The sequence below is a fragment of the Podospora pseudocomata genome, chromosome 4, assembly GCF_035222375.1.
Source record: "Podospora pseudocomata strain CBS 415.72m chromosome 4, whole genome shotgun sequence".
NCBI lineage: Eukaryota > Fungi > Ascomycota > Sordariomycetes > Sordariales > Podosporaceae > Podospora > Podospora pseudocomata.
The window spans coordinates 190,924-202,265 of NC_085888.1; the positions used below are offsets into that span (position 1 = coordinate 190,924).

General features: G+C 54.5%; 3 protein-coding genes across 3 annotated transcripts; all 3 read left to right on the forward strand.

The window, feature by feature from the left end:
• Positions 1-11: 11 nt before the first annotated feature.
• QC762_400580 (uncharacterized protein) lies at positions 12-2,208 on the forward strand (the record flags this gene model as incomplete). The annotated part of the gene is made up of 3 exons (XM_062889510.1): positions 12-673; positions 825-1,217; positions 1,273-2,208. Exons 1-3 carry the CDS (start codon positions 668-670, stop codon positions 2,206-2,208), a joined length of 1,335 nt encoding a protein of 444 aa, XP_062743012.1. The 5' UTR covers positions 12-667.
• Positions 2,209-3,271: 1,063 nt separating this feature from the next.
• QC762_400590 (uncharacterized protein) lies at positions 3,272-5,502 on the forward strand. The gene is made up of 3 exons (XM_062889511.1): positions 3,272-4,226; positions 4,290-4,612; positions 4,714-5,502. Exons 1-3 carry the CDS (start codon positions 3,820-3,822, stop codon positions 5,310-5,312), a joined length of 1,329 nt encoding a protein of 442 aa, XP_062743013.1. The 5' UTR covers positions 3,272-3,819; the 3' UTR covers positions 5,313-5,502.
• Positions 5,503-7,693: 2,191 nt separating this feature from the next.
• QC762_400595 (uncharacterized protein) lies at positions 7,694-8,161 on the forward strand (the record flags this gene model as incomplete). The annotated part of the gene is made up of 1 exon (XM_062889512.1): positions 7,694-8,161. One exon carries the CDS (start codon positions 7,694-7,696, stop codon positions 8,159-8,161), a length of 468 nt encoding a protein of 155 aa, XP_062743014.1.
• Positions 8,162-11,342: the final 3,181 nt, after the last annotated feature.

Sequence of the window (11,342 nt, forward strand, 5' to 3'; positions counted from 1 at the left end):
CCCCACCCCCCCACAAATGCTCCAACCCTCCTGTTCTTCCATTTAAAACCACCACCCCCCACCTCCTCCACTGCTCCCGCTGCCGCACCACCCACTACTGCCCCCCCAATCGCCGATCCGCCCACTGGCCCTCCCACAAGGCCAAATGCCACCGCCCCAACTACGTCCTCCAGTTCTCCCTCCTCCCCCTCAACATCACCAACCCTGCCATCGCCCGCACCCTCTCCTGCCCATCCTCGGCCAAGTTTTCCCACCTCCGCTCGGCCCTCCAGATCGCCTGCTATAATGATGGGAAATTGGATGATTTGTTGACATGTGGGAGAAGCTCAAGGAGGCGTATCGGGCGGCGAGGCCGACGGCGGAGCAGAGGGAGAAGATGAAGTGGTATGGGACGGTTTGTGTCAATGGTGACAGGCAGGGTCTGTGCGGGGATAGGGTGTACGTGTGGGACAAATGACGAGCTGCTGGAGTTGTCGATTGATAATCGAGTATGAAAAGCACAAGTTTGTATAGATATAGAACACTTTGACATAGAAAGGCAACGCGAACCTTTTCGGCAATCCGTCTCCCTTAAAAGTTCTGTATTTGACGCCATCGCCTCGACTTCAGCATACCCTTTGGCCGAGCGAGAAGTCCTTGACCACTGGTGGCTATTCTAGAGGTATACATGCCAGTATGAAAAGCTTTTCTACGCCGCTTCACCAGACTAGACCTCAATCTGGCGGTAGTTCGCCATTCTCTGCTTCTCCTTTGAAATTTGTCTGCACTAACAGACGTAGAGAAGAAGACGGATGACAAAGAAACAAACCAGCATTCTCATTCAGATAAATGTCCATCATACAGAAAGCCATTCTCTAAAAGAGAGCATAGGTCGCAAGGAAGGTAACGTCACAATTCCCCCGCACCGGGTCGAGCCTTTTTCCGAGACCCTGTCCCACTCGACTGCCATGAACCTACCTATCATCCGATGTTGCACTGGCCCTTCTGATGGCGTTTTCAACCATCATGCTTGCCAAAATCATCAACTGGTAATGGACAGTATTCCGGCCGACGCACATACCCGGGAGGTGTTTTACGTTGGCGGCGAATATGTTGATGACGGCACCGGCAATGAGACGGTATACGGGCAGGTGTATGTCGAGCACCTCGTCCCAGTCCGTACACCCCTTCAGAAATACCCCATAGTCTTCATCCCTGGAAGCAGTCGCACAGGCATTGTAGGTCACATCGTCCGGGCCAACCTTGATTCACCCCAACTAACCCACCACCCAGGACTTCCTCACCACCCCAGCCAACAACGACAACACCAACTCGCCCACCCAACAAAGCTGGTCCTCCCACTTCCTCTCCCTCTCCCACGAGCTCTACCTCATCGACCCCCCCTTCCGCGGCCGCTCCCCCTGGCACCCTCCCAACCACCTCTCCTCCTCCTCCTCCTCCCCATACCTCACCTTCGGCGCGGGCCCCCTCCAAAAAGCCTGGGCCACCCCGCCCTCCTCCACCCAATGGCCCGACAGTCCCCCCGCAGGCAAAGGCTCCCCCGCCTTCGACCACGTCATGAGGTCGACCCACCCGCAGCTCGCCAACCTGGCAGAAGAGCAATCCGTCGCCCAAAAGTCTCTGGCGGCCCTCCTGGACAAGATCGGCAAGCCCGCCATCCTCCTGGCTCACAGCATGGGCTGCAAGATAGCCTGGCTGCTCGCCGACGCGCGGCCGGGGCTGGTGAGGGCGATTGTGGCCGTGGAGCCTGCCGGGCCGGCGTTTCAGATGAGGGGGATGGGGGGGTTGAGGAAGGAGCCGACCGTGTTTGGGCTGACCGAGGTGAGGTTGGGGTTTGAGCCTGCGGTTGGGGAGGGGGGGGAGGGGTTGAGGAGGCGGTTGGTCAAGCCGGGGGAGGAGGGGCTGTTGGAGTGTTGGCTTCAGGACGATGGGGAAGCCGGGGAGGTGAGGAAGCTGGTGAATTTGAGAAGGGTGGAGGTGTTGGTCGTGACGGGGGAGGGGTCGCCTCATAAGGGGTATGACTGGGGGACGGTGGAGTTTTTGAGGCAGGCTGGGGTGGAGGGGGTGGAGCATTTAGTGCTGAGGGGAGAGGCGGGAGGGGTTCTGGAGGGGAGGGGGGGAGGGGGGAACGGACATATGATGATGTTGGAGAGGAATAGGGGGCGGATTGGGGAGGTTTTGGGCCAGTGGGTTGGGAGGAGGGTGTGAGGGTTGGTGGTCATTGATGTAAGGGGCTCTATGATATGACGCTGCGTCTACATATTCTTGTTTACATAAAGGCATGTGCTGAGGATACTGCCCCAAGGTCAGATGGCCTAGAGACATATCGCCAATCCACAAACTGCAACCACCTACAGCGTCAAAGGGACCCAACTACGTACCGTGCCTATTTACAGCCCCATGTACCAATGCTCAGTCACCCAAGCCCAAAGATAGGGGTCTACAAAATGGTCACCATGTCAACCACCTCATCCCGATCCTTATTTACATGTAGGGGTTAACCTGCGCAGCAAAAGGGGTTGCTGCATCAACCCTAACCCTCGTTCGAGGACAGTCTGATCAACTTTCACGAACATTACAAGCTGAATAGGTCAACATCCTCAAACAAACCCAAACAGATAAATATTGTTAACAAACAGACCCCAAGTTCCTATGTCCCTTTCCCACCTTTCCCACGAAAAACAAAAGAAATCAAAAAGTCCGAGGTCTCTGTCTTGGATAATCATCGGATTTCATGCGGTGCTTCTTCTTGTTTGGGAAACCAGCGCGAAAACGAGAAACGCGTGGGACATACTTTGCTGCGCGTCTGGGTATTGCAGATGGATAAGGTACAAAAACATCAAAAAACGAAACCACGGAATCTTTGATGATCAATACATACCTATCTGGTGCTTTGTTGACTACCTTACCTGGATTACCTAGATTGCGAGCCAAGAGTAGAGCCTTGTGAGCCTGCGGTTGGCGGTGCTGTGCTGTTGACTTGGCTTTTGGTTCGGTCTGGGAGAGAGGTGTGAATGCGGTGTAATCACGTTGGTACCGAATTTTTAGGGTTGAATCGCTGATGAAAGTATGGGCTTTCTTGAGGGTTGGAAAGGGTACCTAGGTTTATAGCGTTGATAATTGGTCCTATCGACAGGGATATCCAACGCGTGGGACTTGTTGCTTGAAGAGATGGGTCGTCTTGAAGAGAGGAGTGTTGAGAGAGTGAGGAGGAGGGGTATAGAGCAGGGTCGCAAGCTGAACTGGACCCCTGTTATTGAAGGTGACGGCAATTGGCTCGCTAGCCTGCGTCTTGATTGACAGGGTTGACATGGTCTGGGCATTGGGCAGCGGTTTTCTTTGGGCTGGGCTTGGGGCCGAGCAAAAAAGATTACCACGATGCTGGGGACTGGGAGCAGGTGGTGGTATCAACTTGTATGTATGAATACGGTAGGTGCCCGACTGGTGCTCTTTGCAAGCAGCCACATGCAGCCACCCGCGACGCGACGGGCAGGAAAACGACGACGGCCTCGAATGGATGGAGAATGCCTGGCGAGTTGCGGCTGTGAGTTGCTACAGACGCCTCTTTCGTTAGCGCCATGCGTGGTGGTCCCAGTTACACTCACACCCAGACCGCCGGGTTCTGTTTGGTCGAGGGTGGCTGTTTTTGCTTGGCTTTCACGGAGGCGAGCCGCAATGCGGAAATTCTCCAAATGCGGCGAGGATGCTGTTGTCCGTGTCTGGACTGCTTCCTCGAGTTAAAGATGGCGACGTCCCCGGAGCCGCGTTCCAGCTTTCTTTCTGTCTTGCCCCTGGATTGAAGAGTTCTCCAAACCAAACATGGCCGTCCAAAGTCTTCGCCGGCTGGTCGCCGCCTCGGTATGGCTTCCTGCTGGTGTTTACTCACACATTGCGGGGACTGAGCGATTCAACCCGACATCGCCAGTTGAGACTGGACTGGCACCCGCACGGGTTGGCCACCTCGAATTCCAGCACCCACCAGCACCCACCCCCCATGCGAGAGCCCTCTTCCAACGGCAGTCTGGGGAGAACACCTGCGGGTTCGTGGGTGATGAGCGGGTCCCATTTACATGCAGCGCAGAATGGGGAGCAGAGTGCCGTGTAAACTCGGATGCCCGCGCCATCGGCTGCTGTCTCTCCACCGCCTGCAACATCTGGACCGCCTGTCTTCCCTACACGTCCTCCCGCCTGGCATCAAACCGTGACACAGACCGAACCATGTACTGGTATGCTCTTCCCGCCTGTTCTCACTCCTTCTTGCCTGTCCCACTAACCTCGCCCGTCTCCAGCTCCGACCTGGACGAGCCAGAATGTGCCACCTTGGTCTACGCCGACGGCGACTACAGCGGCTGGACCATTCCCCTCTGTGCAGCCACGTCCGTGGTCCTGCCCATCTTCGACATCACTTCCAGTTCCAACGGGGGTGGGAGAAACGGCGTCGCCAACCCGACTGATGGCGGCGGCGTTGCCAACCCGACCGACAGCGTCAACGACGACAACAACAACAACCGCAACCTCGACACCACCAACTCTAACAGCAAGACCCCCGAGGAAGCCGTGGCTTCGACGGTGAACACTGCCTTGATCGTTGGCGCGGTAGTCGGTGGTATCAGTACGTTCTCCCCCCAGTCCCTCCCACTTGACCTGCTTCCTGTTTTTCTGTTCCCCTTTCAAAGTGCTCATAACTAACCTACCATCGATTCTTGCGCACAGGCTTCCTAGCAATGGTAGGCATCATCATCTTCCTCATCATCTACTGCGGCCGCCGCAAGAAGAGAAACCAGGAACTCCGCCTCCAACAAGCAGGCCAGCCAACCACCATTGCTGGTGCTGGTGCTGGTGACGGTGGTACCGCTCCTCCAAACCTTGCTCCCCCTCCTGAGCAGCAAATGTCCACCGTCCCAGATGGCGCACCGCCGATGGGATTCGCCCAGGGAGCCTACGCCCATCATGGAGATAACAAGCCGGCCATGCAGGAGAGCGTCACGCCGGTTACCAGTGTGGCGCACGTGACGCCCACGGGAACGCCAGCGCCGGGATACACTGCTGTTGCTGGACAGCATCAGCAACAACAACAGCAGCAGCAGCAGTGGGGATCTCCTCCGGCGCCGGTGTCGCCTCAGTTCACGGGGCAGGTGGGGAATCAGCAGCCGGCGATGCCAGTTTCACCACAGGTGACGGGATATGGGATGTACGCAGGTCAACAGTCGCAGCCGCAACAAGCACAGCAACAGGCCGGGGTTTATTTCCCGAGCAATGCCGTCGAGCTAAGCACGCAGAGGGGTGATGGGCAGGTGCATGAGGTTCAGTAGAGGACAGCGAGTCTATCGACGAGCATGCCGTGGATGTGTATATGATTTTGATGAGTGAAGGGGATGATCTTGGGAAGGAAGTCAGTATATATATATATATATATATTTTGATGGGACTCGGGTTGGGAATACCTGGATACACGATCGTAATAACAGCGGCGCTTTTTGCTTCAATAGAGTGTTTCGTTGCAACAGTGCTTCTGGTGTTGTTCTTTTCCCCCTTTCGACCTTGTTCTGCCATACAATCACGTTTGGCGAGTCCTAGCTGCATATTTTCCATCATTGCTTGGATCTCAAGCGGCTCGGGAAAGCTGATCAAAATCATGCCTCGTCCCCAATCGCAAGCTATGCCTTTGCCAAGTGCGGCACTGTCGAGTCCCCAAATGTTACGTGCTGAGTAAGAGTCTCGTGACGACTCTCATAGTGCCAAGGTGCCCCTGAGCAAACAACCGTCCGGTGGTGGAAATTGCCAGGCCGACGCTCCTCTTACGAAGGTCAAGTTGTGGTTGTAATCTGCCAACGGGTTGGTTGGAATACCGGGTGATTCAGCAAATATCAATGGCTGAGTGCCCTTTGTCGGCATGGCGAGGGCTGCATCGCGGACGGCGGCGAGATAGGTAGATGAGAAGGCGGTGGTTCGGTAAACCTCTCTAGCGATTGGTATAAAGAGACGAGCTCCCAGGCATGTCGTCTGTTTGGATCATCATCAAAGACAGCAAAGTTCCTCAGTTTGTCAAAGATGGTCCACCTCACTACCCTCATTTCCCTGCTGGGCTTCGACGGCACCAGTCTGGGCCGCCATCCCCTCGCTGCCCAACTACCGCCTTGTTTGGGGCGACAACCTCAACTGGTCGGCCGGCTCGAGCGTCAGCCGCGACCCGAGCAACGGGTGGGAGGTGTTCAGGCGGTCCCGGTTCAACAACGACAACAATGAGGCATAAGAGCACCGCGACCACACCAACAATATCCGGCAGTCGAGCAGCAGGGAGCTCTACATCATCCCCGCCAAGGAGAACGGCATCTGGTGCTCGGGCCGTCTGCACCAGCCAAATACAAGGGGCTGTGGCCTGCATTCTGGGCTCTGGGACAGGGCATCAGGGAAGGCGTGAAGTGGCCCAAGTGTGGAGAGTGGTATGGGACCGGCGACGGAACGGGGGGCTTGGGTCGGCTGTGAGAATCAGGTATGCCGGAGTTTATGAGTCTGTTTGATAGGTAGGGTGGTGAGTCGCCCGGCGAAACATGGAATTGGCGGCTGGTCCGAGTGTACCCTTCCAAGTGTACGGTGGGGGTACCATATTTTTAGCTCTATACCTTATAAAAATCAGCTCGCAGACGGTTCAATGAAGTTTGCTCTGGACATCACCCACATAAGATACATCATGTCGGACTGCTTCTTCCTCACGCAGCTCCCCCGTGAGATCCGTGATCTCATCTACCACAAGTACCTCTTTTGCCGACCAGGGTTATGTGTTCGGCTCGGGGGCATGCAAGCTGAGGCTGAAGCACTCTGGTGAGCCCATCAATCTGGCCCTCTCGTACACAAGTAGGATGGTTGCCGCCGAGATGCGAGGCCTGGCTCTGCGCATCAACACAGTCACCTTCTCGACCATGACCTCGCCGGGCCTGAGAACAAGAGCTGGGCGCTTCGAATTTATTCTCCACCACATCCGCTTTTCAGGAGCAGGTGCTGCTCTACAAGATAACCCGCCTGCCCGAATTCAGCCTGGATAAACTTGAGGCAAGCTGCCCCGGTGCAAGTCGTCTGTGGCCGTTTGTCTGATGGAATGTGCGAGAGCGCAAATGGCGAGTCTCCCTGAGCTCGCCGATCCCCTGGGGTCGTCTGTCCCGTATGTGTATCACAAAGCGACCCAACAGGCCACTCCGATGGTGATGATGACTCGATGACGACAACATTCCACCCGATGAGTATCGGAACCCAAACGAACGATATCTCAGCCGATTGTCCAAAGACTTCTGGGTCGAGGCCGCCAGCCATGCCCAGTTTCGCTTCTCGGCAGCCGCGTCTGCTATTCACTTTCTAACCCCAGATGCCACTTCAGGAGCATCATTATCGATTAGGATGCCGAGTCCAGTCCTTTTCTTCAGAAGCCATGCCCGGGGTTTGATCCCCTTCTGCTTGGAAAACCCAGCCCTTCGGCCCCTGGGGCAACGTGTTGCTTGGAGCAGGCTACGGTAATGTGTGGTTTCCAACAGATAACTGGGTTTCTCTTTTCCAGTGCTCCCTCTTAGATCTCGCCCATCGTCCCGATCTCGTAGCTCAGGTAGCCCCATTATCTGATTGCGCACGCCTGAGCCCGAACTGGACCTCTGACGCCCTATCGTTCTGGCTAGTAGAAGCCCTGGTTCTCTGCGACGCCGGGATGTCCAGAAATGTTTACTCGTTGATATTGGACGCTGGCCCGATGCACGAAACAACCAGCCACATCTTTCACGACGTGGTGCACAGGGATGACGCCTGGCAGCGTGCCGCGCGAACCCAGTTCGGTCTTGAGTCCGACGACGGCGATTTGGCAGCCCTCTGCCGGGCGGGCCAGCACCCATCCATGCAATCTCTAAACAGAATCACTCAAATTTACAAGTGCGCCGGCTTCACAGAAGCTCTCGCTGCGCTAGCTTCCGGTACCTCTTCTCGGGGTGTCCGCTTTGGCGGCAACTTCGATGCCGGCACGCCCTGGAGCGCCGCAGAAGTCAACCCTCTTGTCGAGAAACACAGCAAACTCGATGTCGATGAGTGGGTAGAAACGTATTTTGACAGGGCTGATCACACCATGTTTGTTGACCCCGAAAAAAGGGTACCAAACGGTCCCGCCGTACCCCAAGTTCTTTGATCACTTTTTACAAAATGTCGTGGTCGATCGAGCCCTGCCTTATCGTGTGTGTATCGACAACAATCCGTACGTACCAGACACGAACTGGGAAGACGACGACGACTGATGTTGGCGGTGGGCGTGTATAACACGGAGGATTAGGTGGACGGGCACATTGGTGTAACTTTCCTACCTTACCTTAGGTAGATAAAATTTACCAGCATGTGTTGCCATGTGGTGAACACCCAGACTCTCATTTTGAGACAAATCCAATGCTGTTTCTGGAAGACATACTGCCAAAATCGGAGGAAGATTTCTTCTTCATTCTACATTGTGACGAACCCCTGTACAGAACCTCTGAAAGGGATACTGGTTGAAGGTAACTTCTGACAATTGGTTCGGTGCAGCTAAACAGTGCACAACAAGATGTCTCAATGTAAACACAAGATACCGTGAATACAATCTGAATTGCATACTGCGGAACTGTCTATCTACACCAGCCAGTTTCTCCGTATATATAGACCTTGGGACCGTGAAGTGCTAACCCTGCTATGGCCCCGATCACTCCTAGCACATTGCATCCTGCAGAGTGCTCGTCGTGCTATGCCTTCGATCACCCCGAGCATCTTGCATCCTGCAGAGTGCTCGTGGGTCTTGGCGCCATAGCACTTCTGGCCGGCCCCTATTGGCTGTCTCCTGACTTTCCTAATGATTGGCTGGGGACGTCCTGCACCCCACATACTGCGCGACCTGCCGTTGGGTTAACTGTGACATAGGTCTATATATACGGAGGAACTGGCTGGTGTAGATAGACAGTTCTGCATTATGCAATTCACACTTGTATTCACGGTATCTTGTGTTTACATTGAGACATCTTGTTGTGCACTGTTTAGCTGCACCGAACCAGGATTATTCAGAAGTGCCTTCAACCAGTAACGTACATTATAAGCGAGTCGCGCATATAAGCGAGTCGCGCACTGGCCATTGCGACGCGTTCTCTCTACACTTAACATCATTTTTCTCTACAACCCAACATGCCACCTACTTTAAAGGAAGCGAGGGTAATCTTAGCCCTTGAAGCTCTCCAAAAGGACGAAAAATTACGCCTCAGAGCCGCAGCTAAGCTCTATAATGTACCACCATCAACCCTCCGTGACCGACGCGCTGGCCGGCCTGCACGACGCGACACCACGCCCAATTCGAAGAAGCTCACTCAATCAGAAGAGGATGCTATTATTCAATACGTTATTGAGCTATGTGCGCGAGCTTTTCCACCAAGATTGCGTGGTGTGGAAGATATGGCCAACCAACTGCTACGCGTACGCGACGCGCCCCTGTTGGCAAGCTCTGGGCACACAACTTCGTCAAACGCCAGCCACAGCTCCGTACGCGTTTTACACGTAGATACGACTACCAGAGGGCCAAGTGCGAGGATCCAAAGGTCATCAGCGAGTGGTTCACGCTTGTGCGGAACACCAAGGCCAAGTACGGTATTGTGGATGACGATGTCTACAACTTCGACGAGACTGGGTTCATGATGGGTATTATCTTCGCGGGCATGGTAGTTACGACCTCAGACGGCCTTAGCAAGGCGAAACTGGCCCAGCCTGGCAACCGCGAATGGGCAACGGTGATCCAGGGAGTCAATGCCCTCGGCTGGGCTATCCCTCCCTTCATCATCTTGGCCGCACAGTACCACCTTGCTAACTGGTACACCGAGTGCAACCTACCGTCTACCTGGCGCATCGCAACCACCGATAATGGCTGGACTACCAATCTGGTAGGCCTAGATTGGATCAAGCACTTCGACTATCATACAGCGTCCCGCACAAAGGGCAAATATCGGTTGTTGATCCTCGACGGCCACGAAAGCCACCACTCGACCGAATTCGAGCGCCACTGCCAGGAGAACAACATCATCACGCTCTGCATGCCTCCGCATTCTTCACACTACCTCCAGCCACTCGATGTCGGCTGCTTTGGGCCATTGAAGCAAGCGTACGGCCGCCAGATCGAGGACTTGATGCGCATGCATATCAACCACGTAAGCAAGCTCGAGTTCCTCTGTGCCTTCCGCGAGGCCTTTTTTGCCTCTATAACAGAGAAGAATATACAGGGTGGCTTTGCAGGTGCTGGCCTTGCGCCGTACGATCCAGAGAGGGTGCTTTCCAAGCTAGATGTAAAGCTTCGTACGCCAACACCTCCAAACTCACGGCCCGGCACTGCACAACCTTGGGTCTTCCAGACACCACACACCCCCGAGAAGCTGACTCGCAGTCAACGCTTATCAAGACTCGCATTGCCAACCATCAAAATAGCTCCCCGACTTCAATGTTGGCTGCTGTGGACCAGCTTGCTAAGAGTACAATGGCTGTGATGCACCAGGTGGCTCTCCTTCGTGCAGAGAACACTTCACTCCGCAAGACCAACGAGGCACTAAGTAAGCGCCGGAGAGCCAAAAACACGTGTGCGGCTCGGAGGATCACTTACTCTGCAAGATGCAAAGGATATACTTGACCAGAAGGCCGTGGGTGGGGAGGCAGCGCAAGAAACGCAGCAGGATGGCGGTAATGCAGGGGGAGCTCGTACGAAGGTTCGGTGCTGTGGTGTGTGCGGCAAGCCTGGCCATAATGCACGTACATGCCAGGAGGCTGCAGAATCATCTGATTCATCTGTTTCTGATTCAGTTATTGTAGTTTCCTAGTGTTGTGGTTGTGTAATTGAGGATAGTTGTGGTAGGGTAACAGAGAGTGCGCGACTCGCTTATAATGTACGTTAGTTGATTTGGACATTTGAAAATTAAATTTTTCTTGACAGGGGGGTAGGGTGGAAGAGGCAATGCCACTCCTAACTACACACCCCACTCAAGTCCAAAAGCGGCAATACATTTTCCCTTGACTGGAAGAACATTTGATTCGCCAGACAGTATATTAACATCCCCCCTTTCTTCCTCTGTCTTACTGCTGGCCATGTATCAAATGGCTCCTATCGATCCGGCAGTTGCACGTGAGAAGGCTTGATCGACGAAACGGCGGAAATTTTGTCTCTTCAGGCTAAAAGAAGGACTGGCTACCGATCCACTTTGGAACCCGAGACCCAGGTTTCCCGTGCGTCTTGTTACGTTGATCTGCATCGTTAGCGATATGTTTAATACCGGGGATTGACCTCTTCACGTCTCGACTTTTTGTTCTTGCCTTTTCAC